Genomic DNA, 21,116 nt, shown 5'->3' on the forward strand with positions numbered 1-21,116 from the left:
GCTTTCTCCTTTTGGATTTAAGCTCCATTTTGGGGGGGGGGGTGAGGCAAGACACTATTCAGTTGGAATAGTGGGAAAAGCATAACAAATATATAGGGTGTATACCCAGCCTAGAAATCACATGAAAAATAATGAAACATAATATCTAGGACTACTAATGTCAACTAATGTTTGTGCCATCACCTTCATGGTATAAGTGGGAAGCCAGACTAGAGAAATATACTTCTAAATTACTTTTTCGTCATTATTTTCAAGACAACAGAAAATAAAAATTTAATTATTCTTGTATATCAACATTTTTTTTTTTGTCTTGAATAACATGCAGGTGAGTAGCATATTAATGGCTGGCTTTATCTATCAGGTACACCTAAGACTCACTGTAAGACATTTCAGTTTTTGTGTTACAGTGACAATGTCAAGCCTCCTAAATATTTACACGAGCCTTTTCTCTTTCCTAAGAAAAAAAGTAAACCTTGGACATTGTAGTCAGCTTATAGTTTTCACATACTCCCTGAAATATTTCAGACTTGGAAATGAAATTCTTCATTAATATATCATTGTAATAAAGTATGTACTGCATCTGCATTTTTTGTAAATTCCTTTCATGAAAATATTTCCTAAAATACTCAGAATTTTAAAATATTTCTTGTGGCATATAATTAATCAGCTTTACAGTAAATCAATGAATTAAGGGTTTAATCTCAAAAACAGATAATCTCTTACTATTACTGAAATGACTAATTACTAATCAAAATATTTAAGAATTTGCACAATTGACTAAAAATTGTTTTAATCGTACCAAAGGCTATTCAACGAAAAGCAGTTTCTTTCCTATTCCTTGATCCAGTCCCTTAGGCAACCATTGATAGTTTAATCTTCCAGAGGTAGTCTATGCACATGTAAGGGTTTCTGTCTATATTTTTTCTCTTTAAAAACAGAAATGGTAGCATACGATACTGGTTTGCACATTTTTCTTTTTCCTTTTTGTTGAACCTATCTAGTTTATAATAACCCACAGTATAAAAAAGTATACAAAATCTTTAATGACCTAATGAGCAAACTTTACATTTGCCCTTAAATATTTACTAGTTTATTTTTATAATTTTTGTGCCTATACTATTTGCAAGGAGTATGTGTCAATAGTCTTTACTATCAATAAAAAGCCAATTTGGATAGAATCACTTTTTCATTTATAGTATTGGTTTTTTCACTAAAAACATCTTAAGTTTCTCAGATATTTTGAGTGTATCTTACAGATCTGATGAAGATTTCAGTAGAATTACATGATCTTTATTAACTTATTTCAGCATCAATGTTCCTATCACAGTCTGACTGCTAACGTTTCCATTTTTGCTATTACTTGCTTTTTTTGTTTGTTTTTTTGGTACGTGCCCCTAGCGGGAACCAAACCTGGGACTCTCCGGTCCTCAGGCCGATGCTCCAACCACTGACCCAAACCGCCAAGGCGCTGTTACTTGCTTTTGACAAGACTGAACAGACCAGAAACCTTGAAAGGTTTTTCTGGCTGCTCTTAATAAAATAGTAAATAGGCCAAAAAAGGCACAGAGGATATAAAACAGACATTTACACTCTACAATCTTGGCATAAGAATGAAATCCTTGTGAGGCAGTGTTTAATCAGTTCTTGCGATGATCCAGAAATTAGACATTCTTAGCATCATGCTTGTCATTTTAATATATACAAATTCAGTGAACCTGGCAGATGGTTAATAGATTTTACTTAACTCTTTAAAAAAAATTACTAAGGCCCTGGCCAGTTTGGCTCAGCGGTTAGAGCGTCCACCTGCGGTCCGGAGAGACCCGGGTTCGGTTCCCGCTAAGGGCATGTACCTCGGTTGCAGTTTGTCCCCGGCCCTGGTTGGTCATGCAGGTGGCAGCCACTCGATGTGTCCCTTTCACATCGATGTTTCCCTCTCTCTCTCTTCCTCTCTCTCCCTCCTACTCTATCTGTACAAAAAATGGAAAAATGTCCTCGGATGAGGATTAAAAAAAAAAAAATTACTAAGAGCCCAGCTGGTGTGGCTCAGTGGTGGAGCATCAACCCATGCACCAAGAGGTTGCTGGTTTGATTCCCGGTCAGGATACACGCCCAGGATGTGGGCCCAATCCCCAGTGGGGGGACATGCAGGAGGTGGCCAATCAATGTTCTCTCTCATCAATGTCTCTCTCTCCCTCTCCCTATCTCCCTTTCTAAAATCAATAAAGAAAAAAAATTTTTTTAATTACTAAGAAAACTTTTATTAGGTGGGCTCCCCCAAGTCCAACCCTGACCTCACCACCCTGACTTGGGAGTCAGCTCACCCAGCTGTCAACCTTCACCTCCACTTCCAGGAAGTCATTATGTGACTAACACTTTTTCATCAAATTTCCTCTGACTTACCTGAAGTATAAGTGAGAAGGATATGTACTACCAAGAAATGTAGAATTTGCTGTTTTCTTAATCTATGAGAATAAAGTGAAGGGGGAAATTTGCCAGTGCATCATGCCTGTCCAAAACTTTTCCAAGTTTTCAGACTGCAGCAGAGCTGCTGAACAATCATATAAGAATCCACAACACAAGAGTTACCTGGAACAAGTGTCCCTGAGACAGCTATTCCCTTTTTTATGAGGTTACATGTGGGGGCAGAATTTGACAGAAAAAAATGGAACAAATTCGATGGGAAACAACCATTGATCCTGAAGAAGACCTGAACAAACTAGATGACTAGGAACCTGCAAAGGGAGAAGAGCATCATGGATGACCTTTTGAGAAAAATCAGAAGGATGATCCAAATTTTGTTTATGACATCAAAGCTGAGTTCCCAAAGGATGAACAACTGCATACCTGTGGCTGGGACAGTCAGCTGATGAGTTTTGGTAACAAAAACATTTATTGGGCTAGCAGAAACTCTATGTTTATACAGAGAATGTAGATTAGTTCTAGAAAAATCTATAAAGAATACTAAATGTACATGTTGGATCATATGTAGATTGACCATGTTACTTTTAAAAACCAGGACAGCCCTGGCCGGTTTGGCTCAGTGGTTAGAGCATCAGCCTGCGGTCCCGAGAGACCCAGGTTCGGTTCCCACTAAGGGCATGTACCTTGGTTGCAGTTTGTTCCCGGCCCTGGTTGGTCGTGTGGGTGGCAGCCACTCGATGTGTCCCTTTCACATCGATGTTTCTCTCTCTCTCTCTCCCTCCTACTCTATCTGAACAAAAAATGTCCTCGGGTGAGGATAAAAAAATAAAAAAATAAAAAAAAAAATAAAAACCAGGACATGTAGAGCACCTACTATGTAAGTGCATGAGAAACATAGGAAAACGGGAATTTAGGAATCTAACTTTAAGGGGCTTACAGTCTAATTGGAAGATATGTCAGAAACTTGTGAAAAGCTAATTAACAGTATTAAACAGCAAAAAGATTAAAGCCAAATGCTTGATGAAGGCAAAAAAGGGTCAGAGCCTAGATTACTGTAGAGAAAGACTTTGTCCATTAGCGTCAAGATGGGACTTTGGCCTTAAAATGGTAGTATTTGAATAGAAGCTGATATAGGATTCCAGATGAGAGAAATTGGGGGTGAGGTGCAGGGGACTAGTTAAGAGATAGGACTTAGAAACATTTAATTCGGGGACAATAAGAAAATTAGTTTAATAAGATTGGAGGGCACATGGGTACTAGGGGATTGTCCTGTGTTATATCTTCATATATATTTACAGTCAGCCCTCGTTCATTGCAGTTAATCAGTTCCAGACTCTACTGCAATAAATGAATTTCTGTGAAGTAGGATTATTTATATACAGTAGTCCCTTGCCACTTCGTGCTTCGACTTTCGTGGCTTCACTCTATCACGGATTTTTCAAATGTAGTATAGTATTTGAAAAAACTGCAATAGAGTGAAACTGCAAAAGTTGAAGCACGAAGTGGCAAGAGATGACTGTAACTGTTTTTTCTTTTTTTGTTGTTTTTTAAAGAATAGTTTATTGCCCTGGCCGGTTTGGCTCAGTGGTTAGAATGTCGGCCCGCAGACCAGAGAGTCCTGGGTTCAGTTCCCACTAAGGGCACGTACCTCGGTTGCAGTTTGTCCCCGGCTGCAGTTGGGGTTGTGTGGGTGGCAACCACTCAGTGTGTCTCTCTCAGATCGATGTTTCTCTCTCTTTCCCCCTCTCTCCCTCCCACTCTATCTGAAGATAAATGCAAAAAAAAAAAAAAAAGTTTATTGATTTTGAGAGAGGGACATTGATGTGTAAACACATCTATCAGCTGCCTCCTGCATGCCCCCTGATGGGGATCGAGCCCACAACCTGGGCACGTGCCCTTTACCAGGAACCGAACCAGCAAGCTCCTGGTGCACAGGACAATGCCCAAACAACGGAGCCACACTTGCCAGGGCTTAACTCTGCTTTATAAGTATTTAATTCTGTAGAAGAATACCCCTACACAATGCCCTGCAGCTACAAGTGCATGTCATTTCATGGACAGCAGAGGAATTCTGTCCCTCTGGTATCAGGAAAAATATACCAAGACATTCTGAAACCCTGAACCTCTTCCCATAAATAAAAGAGGTTTATTTGTAAACCTACCCATAATAAATGAATAGGTACTGCCAAATAAAAGAAAAAACTTTCCAGCTACCCACCTCCCCCGCAGCTAATTCAAATGCAGGGCCAGCAGCATTGTTCAGAAAGTGTTTTCCTACATTCTAGGAGAGATGACTGTTTCAGCTTGCCAGCCTGCAAAAATGGGAATAATAATACTTCTATGCTTGTTTATAAGGGATTGAAAGTGCTTATAAAGCACCTAGTAGAGTGGTTGGCACAAAATTAATATTGTATAAATCACTAGTATTTGAAACCTAATCAACTTTATAAATTACAGGTGCATTACCTAAAAAATAATAAAACAAGTTATATAAATAATAATCATGTATATTAAGAGAAAACCCCAAACCTCATTCTGATAAATCTCATCCATATTCTGAAATTCAGGAGGGAGAATAGTAATCTAGAAACAGGAATACATAGACAGACCTTATTGCCTCCTAGAGGCTACTACCTAGAAATGTGTTCCAATCCCAAGTTTTTAAAGTATATTTTAAAACTAACTAGGGGCAGAGAGATCTAGAATGACACATCCAATCTTTAATTAAGGAGATTACCTGAACTACTTCCCAAGGGTGTTAAGTAGACAGATTTTAGTAGACCTTGCCCAGTGTTTATAATACATTCTTTAATTTGTTCTTTATAATGAATATTTGTTCTTTTTCTTTTTTAAAATTTATTGATAATAGAGAGAGGGAGGAAGGGAGAGAGAGAGAAAGAAAAATGGATTTATTGTTCCACTTATCCATTCATTGGTTGCTTCTTGTATATGCCCTGGCCAGAGATCAAACCTGCAACCTTGGCGTACTGGGATGGTGCTCGAACTGAGCTACCTGGCCATGAATGAATATTTGTTCTTTAATAATAGTTACATTACAGTTTTTACTCTAAAAACTATAGAACACTTGGTGAAGCAGATCAACAAACCAGAAATGACAGTGTACATTCCAAAACAGTCTTCCAGAAGGATACAAACTCCGCTGATCATGTGTACTCAAGTTAGGAGTGAAATGATTTGTAAAGTAGATTGTCACTCTGTTCCTGTACAAATTACACCACTTGAAGAGGGTCCCTGTCAGTTTCTGACAGGATAATATTAACCTTATTCTCCAAGTGAGTACTCAGCATATCTCGAAGATCGGAAAGAAAGCCTCGTTCAGTGTTGCTATGTTCACAGAGGATGACACTTACTCCTTGGGAAGCAGCATCTAAAATATCATGATGGGACATCTCACCTGCCAGCAAAGAAAAGAAAATACTTCATTATTAGATGCAGAGTCTGCAATGCTGAATTTTTTTTTTTTTTCCATTTTTTGCACAGATAGAGTGGGAGGGAGAGAGAGGAAGAGAGAGAGAGAGAGAAACATCGACGTGAAAGGGACACATCGAGTGGCTGCCACCCGCACGACCTACCAGGGCCGGGGACAAACTGCAACCGAGGTACATGCCCTTAGCGGAAACCGAACCCGGGTCTCTCCGGACCGCAGGCCGATGCTCTAACCGCTGAGCCAAACCGACCAGGGCTGCAATGCTGAACTTTAACAGCAGAAAGGTTGTTTGTATTCTATATGAAGCAAATGTATTACGGCAGAACTTCACATATAAATCTAGAAAGTTATATATAGGTTTCTTATATGTCCTCCAATTTAAATAGACTGAGACCATCCTACTGAGAATTCTAATTTCTTTCTCCTTGGCAGACCCAAGACAAGTATCCAAACTCTCATATCCAACAGGTCTGCCAGAACCAGACCTGTAAGAACACCCATTCATATTGTTTCCACAATAAAATAAATGACCTAAGTAGAATGGGGCTTTCAGAAAGTTTCTTAAATATCAAATAACAAATCAGGGATACTTCCCAGAAGACTCCTTTATGCTTTGTGAGCACCAAAATTTTCAGCATCAACCCTAGTCTCAAGGATGGAATGAGCTTCATATTATTTTTAAATTTTAAAATGGTATTTTCCTTTGACTTAGGCAAAATTCCTAGAAATTCTGTAACTGCATGGAGAGGATTTCATCTTTTGTGAAAAGAATTTGGGAAAACTCAAATGTTTTGAATTTTTAAGAACACCATTTGTAAATCTGATGACTTCTAATTTCAGAGCAAAAATATTTTGTGCACAATTTTTGGCTTGTTCATAAAAGCATAATTTTGAAATATATATAGAAATATAAAGGCATAAAAAAATGAGGGAGCCCTGGCCAGTTTGGCTCAGCGGTTAGAGTGTCGGCCTGCGGTCCGGAGAGACCCGGGTTCGGTTCCCGCTAAGGGCATGTACTTCAGTTGCAGTTTGTCCCCGGCCCTGGTTGGTTGTGCGGGTGGCAGCCACTCGATGTGTCCCTTCACATCGATGTTTCTCTCTCTCTCTCCCTTCCTCTCTCTCCCTCCCATTCTATCTGTACAAAAAATGGAAAAATACCCTCAGGTGAGGATTAAAAAAAAAAAAAAAAAAAATGAGGGAAAAAAAGTGATTTCCCCTCAGAAATTTTCAATTGCCCATATTTCCATCCCCCATATGTGTCATTTCATTATAAGACATTTTTATTCAAGCACCTATTTAATCTTTCCTGGTTGGTTTGGCTCAGCGATTAGAGCATCGACCTGCGGTCCAGAGAGACCTGGGTTCAGTTCCCGCTAAGGGCATATTACCTTGGTTGCAGTTTGTCCCCGGCCCTGGTTGGTCGTGTAGGTAGCAACCACTCGATGTGTCTCTTTCTTTTTTTTTTTTTATCCTCACTCGAGGACATTTTTTTTTTGATATTTTGTTCAGATAGAGTGGGAATGAGAGAGAGAGAGAGAAACATCGATATGAAAGGGACACATCGAGTGGTCGCCACCCACACGACCCAACCAGGGCCGGGGACAAACTGCAACCGAGGCACGTGCCCTTAGCGGGAACCGAACCCGGGTCTCTCCAGACCGCAGGCCATCACTCTAACCGCTGAGCCAAACCGGCCAGGGACGATGTGTCTCTTTCACGTTGATGTTTCTCTTTGTCTCTCTGCTCCTCTCCCTCCCTCCCACTCTATCTGAACAAAAAATGGAAAAATGTCCTCAGGTGAGGATAAAAAAAAACCCACAAAAAAAAAACAAAACATTTTATCTATAATAGTAAAGGTAAAATAAAAGGAGAAAAAGATACTAAGGTGGCCCAGTTGGAAGCCATGCTTGAGGAATGATAAGATTGGCTGCCCAGGTTATAAATGCACTGGCTGAAGAAGGCATGAAAGAGGGGAAATCCATGAAGACCTTACACTAATAGCTGATGAAAGCAAAGAAGAAAGCCTGGCACAGGATGGCAGCTGTGGGAAAGAAAAAGCAAATGAGAGAATTTATAAGTATTTGCAAGGAGCAAGCTCCCCATCTGCTGGTCTTTCTGGGATATGTTACCCTTAACAACCTAATTCCACGTCAAGCTCTAAGAAGGGTGATGAGTGGCAGCAGAGGCCTATATTTGGTCTTTTGACTGATGCTTCTCATCTCTGAAGTTATATTGAAAGTGATGCTTCACCGATCATAGACATCTAAAGTCAGCCAGGTAAGAAGATATTTTTTGTTTCCCCAAGTAAACAGATAGGAAGGACATCTCAACATTTTGGAACTTGGTGAACTGTAAATTTATCTGACACACATATTGCTTTATTATTATAATAATAATAATAACACCTAGTTTTTAAAAAGTCATTATTTATGAGAAAACAGACATCCCAAATTGAATTAAATATGTATTTTAACAATATTAAGTTCCTGAAGTTGATCAGTGTTCCATGGTCATAGAAGAGAATGTCCTTTTTCTCAGGAAATTTTTGCTGATGTATTTAGGAGTAAAAGGTCATCATGTCTGCAATTTATTACAAAATGGTTATGGGGGAAACAAATATATAAATATAATATTTATACACACAAAAATATACACACATATATAATATGTACAGAGAGAGAATATGTACAAATGTGGCAAAATATACCCATTGGTAATCTAGGTGAAGAGCATACAGGAGTTCATTGTACTCTTCTTGCAACTGTTCTATAGGTCTGAATTTCCTTCAAAGTAAAATGTTACAATTAGACCATGCTGTAAGATAGTCTGTCAAATTGCCTATACATTAAAATTTTATTTCATTCTGGTACAAGACTGAGGGCTTATAAAAATCTTACACTTTCAGAAGGATAGAAAAGAAAGCAGCTATGCACATGTTCAGTTGGTTCAGAGCAATTACATCTGGCTTGCTCAGATGCTGTACCTCCATACTTCTGGACGTGACAATGTTTCAAGTATATCAGCCTTTGTAAGAGGGGGTGCTAGATAATAAGGCATGGGTGTGAGAGGCAGGAGAGGCGCAGAAATAGCGAAGGGAATGGCCAGAGGGTTAAGGCCCTAACATCTTGATCCCAGAAGTGGGAAATGGACTCTGTAACTCCCTCTAACACTGAGGAGGAGTAGAGGTGGACATGCAGCAGGTAGGTAACAGCAAGTGTACAAAGTGCCTCCAAATCCTTTGGAGGAATGAACAGCCATGTTACCTACTAGGTATTATCCGAAAGGATAGTGTAATGCCTGGGAGCCAAACAATTACCGCCCAGTAGAAATGCATACAGGAGGTTAAGGACAAAGTGACAAGGATCAGAGAGGAAGGCAGGGCCATCAGGAAAAGGAGCCAGAGAATAGCAGAAAAGGCTTCTCAGAGAAAGCATCTTTGAGCTCATCTCTAGAAGTACAAAGAAAGGGGCAAGAAAAAGGCACTCTAATGAGAGAAAACAGCATAAGCAAAGGCTGCATGAAAGACGAAACGTTCGGGCTTCACCAGGAAAGATGAAGGAAATCACTTCAGGTTTTTTAGCCAGGATATTATCCACCATCAAATTTGCACTTTTTAAAGTTAATTTGGGGGAGTGTGTAGATGATAAAGATAAGAGGCTTGCCCTGGCCTCGTGGTTCAGTCATCCCATGTACCAAAAGTTGGCAGGTTCGATCCCAGTCAGGGGACATGTGGGAGGCAACTGATAGATGTTTCTCTTACATGGATGTCTCCCTCACATCTCTCTCTTCCTCTCTCCCACCCCCTCTTCCTCCCTTTCACTCTCTCTCTAAAATCAATAAAGACATATCCTCAGGTGAGGGTTTAAATAAATACATACATAAATAAGATCGGAGGCTTGATGATGTCCTTTGGGTAAGAGATGATGTCTGGATAGAGATAAAGGGAAAGATCCTAGAAAGATTTTGGAGCTAGAACTGGTGATGAACTGACGGCTGACTTCAGGGCTGAGTAAGAGGAACCACCTTCTAGCTAAGGCAACATGGAGAAAGTGACATGAAGTCTGAGAGAAACCATGTTTAGGAGGAAGATAGGTTAAGTAAATGCTAAACTTACGTATTTTTAAATAATCTAATAATAAACTGTTAAGTGATTTTTCCGTCCACAAAGAATATGGTACGTCCCCAGTTTTGGTGTAGTTCCTATTTACTTCAGGTTCAAAAAATATTAGCTCCATCTATATGCCAGGTACTGTCCTAAAATTTGCTATTTTTTAACTTGTAAAAAATAAACCAAGGTTGGGAAAGGATACACACACCAAAAAAGGGGGGGTAGAAAAGAAATCCAAAGGCTGCCTACCTGTGAGGTAAAGGTCGGCCTCTGCTCCTTGCAGAACACTGCTCCCAGAACCAGCGCACAGAGCCACAACTCTGACTTGGGACTCTTTAAGGTAAAGGAAACGCGATCAATACTTTACAATTCCTCCTCATTTTAATATTACAATTTGTACTAAGAATCCTAAATGTAAAGCAGATTTCACTCCTGGTCTCATCACCAGTATATGAATTTTAAAAAAATAACAAAACATGTCTTCCTATAGGCAACAGATTATTCTTTGGTACTGCATAGCCAACCCAAGGCAGGGCTACTATTCCTTTGGACATACATCGCTGCACAAGCCCGTATAAGGCACCACTGAGTAATACTAACAGTACCACTCCAGGCTTTACTACAATGCTACTAGGCAAAGTAACCTCACCTGGGTCCCCAGGCAACAGGGAGAGGTACGCAGGTACTATCTGTTCTCAGGTGAAGTAGAGAAACTAAAAGGATTAGTTAGAAGAACACTACAATTGGATTATGACACATTTTTAAATACCATATTTACTGTAAAAGAGAATCCTCTGAAGAGTGAAATAACAAACTTTCAGGCCAAAATCCAACAAGTATTTAGCACCTGTTTCTAGAATGGACACTTTATTAGTGGTCACGCAATAGTGCTATTTCAAAAGGGGTTTTGGAGTTGAATCTGAAATCAAATCTCACCTCTGCCGTCTATTTTCTTTAGAAATGAACTCCCATGAGTTATTTGATCCAACTGTGGACTTCTGAATAAGATAAGTATCTCTCTGAAACTCAATGTCTTCACTGATACAATGGGAACACTAACACCTACCACAGAGCTAATAGCATTTACCGCATGCCCTGTCAAATGGAGCATACATCCACTCGATGAGTTCAGTTTTATTATTACTACAGTTTTTACAGATGTGGCTATCAGGACACCAAGAGGCTAAATAACTTGTCAGAATCATGCAGGAAATAGGACAGATAAATCTGAACCCAAGATATTCAGAATCCACACTCACAACCTCTGGGTTCCTTTGCAGTGGAAACTCACATACTTAACATACTCAGTACTGTGCTAGACAAACTGCAGGAAACCAACAAATGTTCTGTTCATTTCTTTTGCTCCCAAAAGTGGCTACCGGACTCAGAAACTGCAATGGATCACTTCACTTAGCAGCACCTCACTATAAAGTATAGCCAGTATTGTAAAATGCCAAGATTTGCATGGTAACTGCAGCAGTCATAATTTCCAACTCTCTTCCTGGCACATAGTAGGACAGCACTTCATGCCCAACTTGGGTTAGACTGGGCAATGTGACTAATGACTATAAGTTAAACACAAGTTCATTTCTAGGCTAGAATGTTTAACTGATGGTCTAAGACTTTGCAAAACTCTCCGTCGGCAACAGCAACAGCCTACAATGGGCAGACTGACTTCCCCTGCTGATCGGAGATGAACAGACTGTGGAGAAATAAATCTTGTTGAAGCCAATGAGATATCTACCACAGTACAACCTAGACCACCCTGATCAACAGCATAAACCAGTCATCTCCCCTGACTGCTAACAGGTTTTCTTTCACTTACATTAATACAATCAAGAGTTTCAACTTTTGCCCAATGTTAACAGTATGTATACTGGACAAATAAAGGAGACATTATTTACCTAAGGTCCTCCCTACCCCAAGAGCAAGGCGAACATGAGATAGTTTTAGGTGCATTTTGATTCGTTTAATCATGGTTGCCAAGGAGACAGATTCATCCAGGGTGCATAACCGTCCCATTCCAGTGTGCAGAAGCAGAGGCTGAAAAGAAACAGAAGTTAGAAAAACTGTCAATCACCAGTCCTAGAAAACAAACATATAGAACAAACAGCACCCTCGCTGGTGTGGCTCAGTGGTTGAGCATCAACCCATGCACCAAAAGGTCACCAGTTCAATTCCTGGTCAGGGAACCTGCCCAGGTTGTGGGCCAGATCCCCAGTGGAAGGCATGCAGGAGGTGGCCAATCAATGTTCTCTCTTTGATGTTTCTCTCTCTCCCATCCACTCTCTCTGGAATCAATAAAGAAAAAAAAAACAAAAACAGCAAACACTGAGATCAACATAACATGCACACTGTGAGCTCATTACAGCCAGCTCCAGCCTGTATCCTGGGGGTACAAATCTGAAAAAAATATTCTCTGACTTGGAGGAGCTCACAATCTCCTGGGAAGGCAGATATTTAAATAAATAATCACAATAAAAGTGTTTAAATACAAGGTAGATACTATTTTTTAATGAGAGCACAAAGGAATGACAACATAAATGAGATGGATCTTAGAGGAAGTAGAATGAATGGTTTTATAAGGATTTGAGTGTTGAAGACAAACCAGAAAGGAGTTAAGAGTGATGTCAAGTGCAGGTGGAAGGACAGGGATAGGGTGAAATGTGGAAAGGCATTCTAAACACAGAACATGTACAAAGGTGTCATGGTGTGCAAGTGCACACTGAGGGCAGATTCAAGAGCAGGCTGTATCGCTGGTGTACAGAGCAGGGCATGGGCACCACAGCCAGTCATAATAGGCTCTGTACACTATGCCTGGATTGTCTCCTATAGGTGTCCACTTAGAAGACCACTCATATCACAAGTGAGGGAAGATGAGTTTTCAGCTGTGGTAGCAAAGTAAACAGAGGGGAGAAACAATTTCATAGTTTGGGGACAGGATAAACAGGGCTTAGATTTACAGGGGCAGGGAGAGTTGTGGAAACTCGGAAAATAAGGTAGATAATGTTGACACCATTGAAAAAGAAACAAGAAATGTAGTATTTAAAGGGGTGGTGTGGGGATAATATCTGCATGTATTTATTGTACTTGAAATACTTGTGGGATCTGTAAATGGAAAATGAAACTAGTTGGAAGTGTGGGCTTGCTTTTTATTTTTCAACTTAAGAAAGCACTTTGAAAGTAAAGACATAGGAATCATCATACAAATAGCTGTCAAGTTAAAGGACTGAATAAAATGGTCCAGGCAGAGGGTATAAAATAAAGAGACCAAACCTGTCACCCTGTAACTGAGGAGTACTGCTATGATATGCATGTTTCTGCCCCACCTCCAAATTCATGTTGAAAACATAACCCCCAAATGTATTAGGAGGTAAAGCCTTTGGGAAGTGCTTAAGTCATGAGGGTGGACCCCACACAAATTGAATTAGTGCATTAGAAGAGAGATTCCAGAAACATCCCTAGTCCCTTCTACCATGTGAGGACACAGAGAAAAGGCACATCTATGAACCACAAGTGGCCTCTCACCAGACACCACTCCAAATTTGCCAGTGCCATGACTCTGGACTTCCCAGTCTCCAGCACGGGAGAAATAAAGTTGTATATAAGCTATCCAGTGTGTGGTATTTTGTTATAGCAACCCAAATGGACTAAGACAAGCACCAACATTTTCTTATACCTGGAATGTCTCCTTTTCTGAATATACTTTCTAGGGAACATTATGCCCTCATCATCACTTTGTACTTCAGATAACAGTTAATAGCCTATTGATCTAACAATTTACAAATGAATTTGCCAAACAAAAATGCTCAGCAACTTAAGATTTTTTTTTTTTTTTTTTGGTACGTGCCCCTAGCGGGAACGGAACCCGGGACTCTCTGGTCTGCAGGCCGACGCTCAACCGCTGAGCCAAACTGGCCAGGGCTAAGATATTTTTATTACCTTCTCCAGTGACAGAATTTCAGTCTTCTGATAAAGTTGTCTGTTCTGGGAAAGAAAAGCCACCACATGCATCAAAGCCTGCTGACTACAATTCAGACTGATCCGTGTTTGTTCTTCATCATCAGTCCTGTAATGAAAGTCACTCAATGGTTTAGGATAAATATAAACGAAATGTATTTTAGATAATCTATAGTTTACAAACTCCTATAATAGGAGATTAGATATATACATCTGTGAATGGGCTGGGGCAAACTGAATTGTCTTTAAAGCCCTAGAGAAGTTAATTTCCAAACAACACTGCATACAAAGATGTCCTGGACAGATTCTCTGGCAAACCTCATTCTAATTACATAGATTTAGGATAAAGCCAAAAATCTGCATTTTTCATAAGTATCCCATTAACAATGAGGCAGGAGGTACTTGAATCACCCTTTGAGAAGCAATGCCTTAGAGCTTCTCCAAAAAGATTGGCATCAAAAAAATTTTGTATTTAACCATAAACTCTAAATATAGAATTCTAGAACTACAAGGCAACTTAAAATATAATCTGGAAGTGTAGCTGTCAATGTTGGAATCACCTGTGGAGCTTTGAAAAGCAAAAGCAAAAACAATGCTTGGGCCCTGACTAATGGTCAAACCCAGATATGATCTGTAATATGGTAAATCTAGAACCAAACTAAATGTGCATCAGTTTTTTTAAAAAGTCTATCAAGTCTCTTCCTCTCTTGGTTCTTTCTCTTGCTGTCCGTGCTGGGCTCCCACGCCCTGCATTCGCCCATGTGGCCCATGGTCATGTGGGACCCACACAATGGACCACTGGACTAACTCCAGACTGATGCTCTACCAGACCCAACTCGACCCTGAAACTCTGGACACTGGCCCTGCTCCTACCTTTGCTGAACCCACAGCTGCCCCTCTTCCAGGACTGGTTTAAAGGAACTGAGACTTCACAATCCAAGGAATGTTACTCCACCCAAATAAAGTCTTTTACCACACACAAAAAAGGAAAAAGTCCATCATGCCTGGCTGGTGTGGCTCAGTAGATTGAGCATTGTCCCGTGGACTGAGAGGTTCTGGTTTGATTCTTGGTGAGGGCACATGCCTGGGTTGCAGGCTCAAGCTCCATTAGGGGACATGCAGGAGGCAGCCAATCGCTGTTTCTTACATCGATGTTTCTATCTCTCTCCCTTCCTCTCTCTAAAAAGTCAATAAAAACGTACTAAAAAAAAAAAAGAAAGTCCATCAATCAGGAAGAGGAATGCTTCAACAATCCACAGTACATCCATAACAAGAAACATTATTCAGCAGTTAAAAAGAAAAAAATATTATATATCTACATGGGAAGATCTCTAAGACATCTTATTAGTAAAAAGGCAAATATACCATACCATTTAATTAAGAGAACAAAGAATAAAACAAAACTATACATTTCCTCATGTCTCTGTATGTATTTGGAAAGATACCCACTTCTCTGAAAGGGGAATAATAATGACGAGTTAAAGATACTGGAATTGGGTAGAAGGGACAAGGAGGACTTTAGTATTGTTTGATTTTTTTCATGCTTTACTTATAAAATATTCTTTTAATTTTAGTATTTATACAGTATTTCAGTGTGGTAAAAGACATCCATGACTAGAATCTATTAAAAGTCCTATAAACAATTTTTCTTAAGATTCTTGAAATTCTCCAATACTATTAGAGGACATTGCAATGACTTTACGATATGGTATCTATTCTTAAACCACTCATCAAAGGCGTCATTTTATTAAAAAGTCATTATACTTATCTTTATTTTTTTACAGCACTTATTATATCCTAGCTTTGTATAACTTGTCTTTTAAAGGATAAATTCACCTAAAAGAACATCTCCTATGAGTCAACATTTTTTTTTTTATCCTCACTTGAGGACATTTTTTGATATTTTGTTCAGATAGAGTGGGAGGGAGAGAGAGAAAGAGAAACATCGACGTGAAAGGGACACATCCAGTAGTTGCCACCCGCACAACCCAACCAGGGCCGGGGACAAACTGCAACCGAAGTACGTGCCCTTAGCGGGAACCGAACCCGGGTCTCTCGGGACCACAGCTGACGCTCTAACTGCTGAGCCAAACCGGCCAGAGCTGAGTCAACATTTTAAATAATTATTTTTCTTTATTGATATTAGAGAAAGAAAGAGGGAGAGAGAGGGAGAGATAGAAACATCGATTGGCCACCTCCTGCATGCCCCCATTAGGGATTTGGCACACAACCTGGCATGTGCCCTGACCAGGAATCAAACTGGTGACCTCTTGGTACATGGGTCAACACTCAGCCACTGAGTCACACCAGGCGGGCATGAGGCAACATTTTTATATTGTCCTAAATAAATAAATGACTGATCTTATAAGATGCACTTTAATGTATTTTTCCTTTAAAGGGCTTGGGAATCACTGATTTGCTGGGAACTAATAAAAGTAAACCTATGTTATCAGTATATCACCAGGGTTTATCTATATACAAACATACCTCATTTTATTGAGCTTCACTGGTGATGCCTTTTTTATAAACTGAAGGCAAGACCCTCCACCAGCAAAATGATTACAACTCCCTTTATTACTATACTTACTCTATTATGCTTGTCTGGAACTAAACCCACAATATCTCTGAGGTATACCTATGTCCTAAAGTAAAAACAACTACCTTTCATGATTACCAGGAGGATATAAAATACTGTATGTAAAATGTAGAGTATAGTCCCACACAGAAAATATTAAGTGTTACGTATACTTTTTATTGTTTTGAAAAGCTCCCATAGGCCCTGGCCGGTTTGGCTCAGCCATTAGAGCGTCGGCCCGCGGACCAGAGAGACCTGGGTTCAGTTTCCGGGTGCACATACCTCCGTTGCAGTTTGTCCCTGGCTCCAGTTGGGGTCGTGTGGATGGCAGCCAGTCTCTCTCACATCGATGTTTCTCTCTCTTCCTCCCGCTCTATCTGAAGATAAATGCAAAAAAAGTGTCCTCGAGTGAAGATAAAAAAAAAAAAAAAGAAAGAAAAGCTCCCACAGTTAGGACCCAAATGAGAAGCATGCTGCTTTGTAAGCCCATCCCAGGGAAAACAATCTGTTTCAAACCTAAATGCCAGAATTATAGAATTTGTAAGGAACATCCTTACAAATAAATACACACACACACACACACAAAGAGGAAACTATACTGTACCTAGCAGAAAAAGAAGTGACAGAAACATCTGAAATTGCTTTCAGCATAGAAATGACTTCGTCCAGGTCTTCTTGGGTGTGGTCAATATTAAATTCTACTCTGTGCGTTCCCTCTGTTGGGTAGTTGGGTGCTTTGGAAAAATGTATGGGCCTGGAGGTGCAAACTCCTATAAAAAAAATTGTAGAGAAATGGAGTTTTTATGTTGCTTTTTTAATTAAAAAGATAAACTATTATGGGAGAAACATAAAAAAATTATGTTGTTTTGTTCTCTCAGTTTTTTTCTTTATTGATTTTTAGAGAGAGAGGAATGGAGACAGAGAGAGAGATAGAAACATTGATGAGAGAGAACATCGACTGGCCACCTCCTGCATGCCCCCCACTGGGGATCGGGACCACAACCTGGGCGTGTGCCCTGATCAAGAATTGAACTGGCAACCTCTTGGTGCATGAGTCGATGCTCAACCACTGAACCACACCAACCGGGCTATTTTTTTTTAAATTTATTCTTGCCCTGGCCAGGTGCTCAGTGGCATCATCCCAATATGCCAAAGCTGTGGGTTTGATCCCCAGTCTGAGCACATACAGGAATCAACCAAGAAATATATGGATGGGTGGTACAACAGATCAATGTCTCTTTCTCACTCTCTTCTTCTCTCTCTCTCTGAAATCAATAATTTTTTTAAAAAGTTTTAACTCAAGTGCTTATATACTATACACACATATATGTATCCCTTACACACACAACCAACAGTGCCCCCAAATGAGGGACTTAATACAGACATACAAAATCAAATTTATTTTCCAGAAGACTGTTAAATATCATTAAAATGTGGACAAAAAAGACTGATGCATGAATTTTTAGATGATATAAAATTGTGACTGCTTATTAAATCTACTCATGTAAACCATGATTCAGGGCACAAATGCTCATTATCTACTTGACCACATCAATCCAGATTATACCTTATAAAAGCTTCAGCCCAAAATGAGTAAACTAAAACGACACTAAAAATACAGCTAAAACACATACTCTGCTGCCTATTTGAGTGACATAATAAGTATATTCTGGAAGAGGCCTGAGCTTTCCATTCCATTGAACAAGCATTTGGGGGGCCTGGGTGGTAGGTACTATGCTACGTGAGTAAGGGATCACAAAGCTCAGTCTAGCAATTCATTATTCATTAACAATAAAAGTTGTATTTTTCAAGCAATTTAATTGCCAGATTTCAGCAACATTATTTAAAAATATATTATGTAAACATAGAATGGTCCAACCCCTAAACCAGTTACAACTCTATTGAAAAGACATTCTAAAATTTCAAAGCATTTATAGGGAAAATATGAAACAAGAGAAAACAAGAGGATTCTCACCAAGCCCTTTAGCCAACCAGTTGTTGACTCCCTGGGGTGCAGCATCATAGGCTGTGTGGGGAGAGTAAATAGCAATTCTGTTCTCCAGAGCCCGGATCACCAGACGCTCCTTCCAGGTTTTCCAGGTTATGCGTTTCATGGGTCGGAAAATAGGTGGATGGTAGGAGAGAATGAAATCAGCCTTCTTTTGCAGTGCCTCCTCCATCACTTCCTCAGTCAAATCATTGGTCAGGAAGAGTGTGTTTACAGTGTGTGGTGGGCTTGGTTCTACCAGTAATCCAACATTGTCCCAACTCTCAGCAAAAGAGAGGGATGCAAAGTCATTTAAGGAGGAGATGAGAGCCTTCAAATCCATGAAGGAACAGGAAGGATTGTGGATCAGAGAATGAACAAGCCGGACTGTTGTGGGGACCAGGCGTACCAGACGTATGTGAGATGACAACATACAGAAATCAGGTAAAACTGAGTATCTGAAGTCAAACACAGAAAATGGTACACATGTACATTTTAGCCTTGGGCCTTTGCAAAACATGAGCAAAAGAGCTGCAGTCATACATACCTGGGTTCAGATATTGCCTCTGTCACTCACCAGCACATGTTATCTTAGATAAGTCATTTAACCTTTCTGAGTTTGTTTCCTCATCTATAAAACGGAAACACTACAACCTACCTCAGAGGCCATCTGGAGGAGCAAATGTATTAATATGTGTAAGTCACCCGGCACAAGCCTGGTCCATAATGCAAAGATGTTCACCCTCTCCTCCCCAGACCCTACCACACCTTTGTTCTTTTCTCCCCATTCCTGCTTCAGCCACCCTCCAGCTTTCTCCATTTCTCTAAAATTACCCTTCCTTCCATGTCCCCTTCAATTTCCTAAAATAAATCTTTTCTTGACAAACCTTCCTTTTCAGTGTCTCCCTCCTCCCTGTCCTGCCCCATTCTGCCCTAGTATTCTCATGAGATTCCAGTTTGTCTGTCTCCCCAGTATGCTAATGCTACTAGAAAACAGGAACTATCTTTTACATAACTTAGTATCACCAACATAGGCCAGCACTAAATGCTTACTGCACAGACTGACAGTCCCCCACCCCCATCACAGCAGAATTTGGAGTTAGGGTGGTATATACTGGCATTAAAAAGTACTTTATTTAAAAAATAACAACACATATAAAAAGTTAAGTGCTTTATAAGATACACAGATGCGTCACTCCAACTGGGGAGGGTCAAGACAGGAAAAGGCAGAGCTGCTGCCCCTGAATCAACACCTGCTACAGGAAGGGTAGGCTCAAGAGGTGGGAGAATGCCCAGAGTCTGCAACCATTCTAGAGCAGTGATTTCCAACTGTTCCCATCTCATGGCACACATAAACTAATTATTAAAATTCTGCAGCACACCAAAAAATATATTTTTTGCCGATCTGACAAAAAAATATAGGTACTATATAATTTTGATTCATTCACACTGGACAGCTATTGTTGTGTTGGCTGTTGTCTTTTTTTTTTTTTGACAATCTAAGGGAAAAGAGGTTGGTGTCCCTAACTAAATAGTCAGGTTTTGCATGTTTTAAAAATATATCTAGCTCACCCATTGAAATTCGCTGTTCTAGACAGCAATAACCAATACAAAAAAATAACACTGTCAACTCCATTTTTAAAGTTTTGAAGAAAAGCATTCCATAGTATGCACAATAATGAACAAGAATGCATAGCCAATTGTAAATTCAATTAAAATATCATAACCCAATGCTTTCAAAAGCGATTTTAAAGATATTTTTACAGTAAATATATTTAATATGAGATGTATTTATTCAATATATGATTTGGAGTGATGTGGAGCCTCTGTTAACCACTCGAGCCTAGGATCCTGGAAGCTCTTCTAATGTCCTTATACCACTTCCACTCTCCAGATTCCACGTCCTAATAGTAGTCCACTCTCCAGGCTCTTCTAAATCTGGCCTGCGCAAAAATGAACCTCCAGTGGGCCAGTCATACTTGAGATACCTACTGTTACATTAGAAAGAGCCTTTTGAAATAACAGAACACCCCTAATTCACAGATTAGGAAACGGCAAAGTTGCGTAGCTTGATACAATTAACAACAATGGGAGGCAGCATAAAACCATAACGACCCCACCACAGACCACCACCACCACCACCACCGAGCCACAGCTCTGTAACAAATTACTTAACCTCAGCGGTTTCCACCTCTGAAGAATGGAAGTGCCCAGCTCAGTTTGTCGCAAGGGTTAAACGTAAAGCTGGCACAATACCTGACCAAAGTCAGCACCGTGTCTGTTATTAAGTAACATTAATAGGTCCCACTTTACGACCTGCAAACTGCACCCTCTTACATTACCTCAACCTACATCCGGGCCTTTTCCAGGCTAATGAAGAGCCCAGGTGGCACGGCCCCACTAGAGTCCTATGCTCTCACGCGGCTTGCCAGTTTTCTGCCCTTATCTTCCCTTCCGCCTTTTTTTGCTGCCACGGCCTGCACAAATCCCGGTCTGCTTTAAAGCCCTCTGCTTTGTCCGCCGAGATTTAAATCGGCCAAGGCTCCCAAGTCCTGGGAACACTCCTCTAGCGTCACTTCCGGCCCCTCGCGGGACCTCGCGACACTATGGAAACACC

The 21,116-nt window shown here is 40.1% G+C and overlaps 1 protein-coding gene across 3 annotated transcripts; it reads right to left on the minus strand.

Moving 5' to 3' along the window:
* Positions 1-5,427: 5,427 nt before the first annotated feature.
* On the minus strand, positions 5,428-21,073 carry NIF3L1 (NGG1 interacting factor 3 like 1). 3 transcript variants are annotated; one of them, XM_036254173.1, is made up of 8 exons: positions 20,842-21,073; positions 19,047-19,169; positions 18,488-18,957; positions 17,117-17,282; positions 13,920-14,046; positions 11,882-12,020; positions 10,227-10,310; positions 5,428-5,836 (listed from the first exon to the last, which is right to left on the minus strand). In XM_036254173.1, exons 3-8 carry the CDS (start codon positions 18,930-18,932, stop codon positions 5,652-5,654), a joined length of 1,146 nt encoding a protein of 381 aa, XP_036110066.1. In that variant the 5' UTR covers positions 18,933-18,957; positions 19,047-19,169; positions 20,842-21,073; the 3' UTR covers positions 5,428-5,651. The 3 variants fall into 3 exon arrangements, with proteins under 3 accessions (XP_036110066.1, XP_036110068.1, XP_036110067.1); XM_036254175.1 differs by lacking the exon at positions 19,047-19,169 and having other exon boundaries at positions 20,852-21,073; XM_036254174.1 differs by lacking the exon at positions 19,047-19,169.
* Positions 21,074-21,116: the final 43 nt, after the last annotated feature.

The sequence above is a fragment of the Molossus molossus genome, unplaced genomic scaffold (genome assembly GCF_014108415.1).
Source record: "Molossus molossus isolate mMolMol1 unplaced genomic scaffold, mMolMol1.p scaffold_m16_p_11, whole genome shotgun sequence".
NCBI classification, from domain to species: Eukaryota; Metazoa; Chordata; class Mammalia; order Chiroptera; family Molossidae; genus Molossus; species Molossus molossus.

Excerpts from the sequence above, each read along its gene's own strand:
- NIF3L1 (XM_036254175.1), bottom strand. The coding sequence starts at position 18,932 with ATGTTGTCATCTCACATACGTCTGGTACGCCTGGTCCCCACAACAGTC. Across the intron at positions 14,047-17,116 it reads GTCACTTCTTTTTCTGCTAG|GACTGATGATGAAGAACAAA; the intron begins GTACAGTATAGT and ends CTTTCATTACAG. Across the intron at positions 10,311-11,881 it reads TGGGGTAGGGAGGACCTTAG|AGTCCCAAGTCAGAGTTGTG; the intron begins GTAAATAATGTC and ends TTTACCTTAAAG.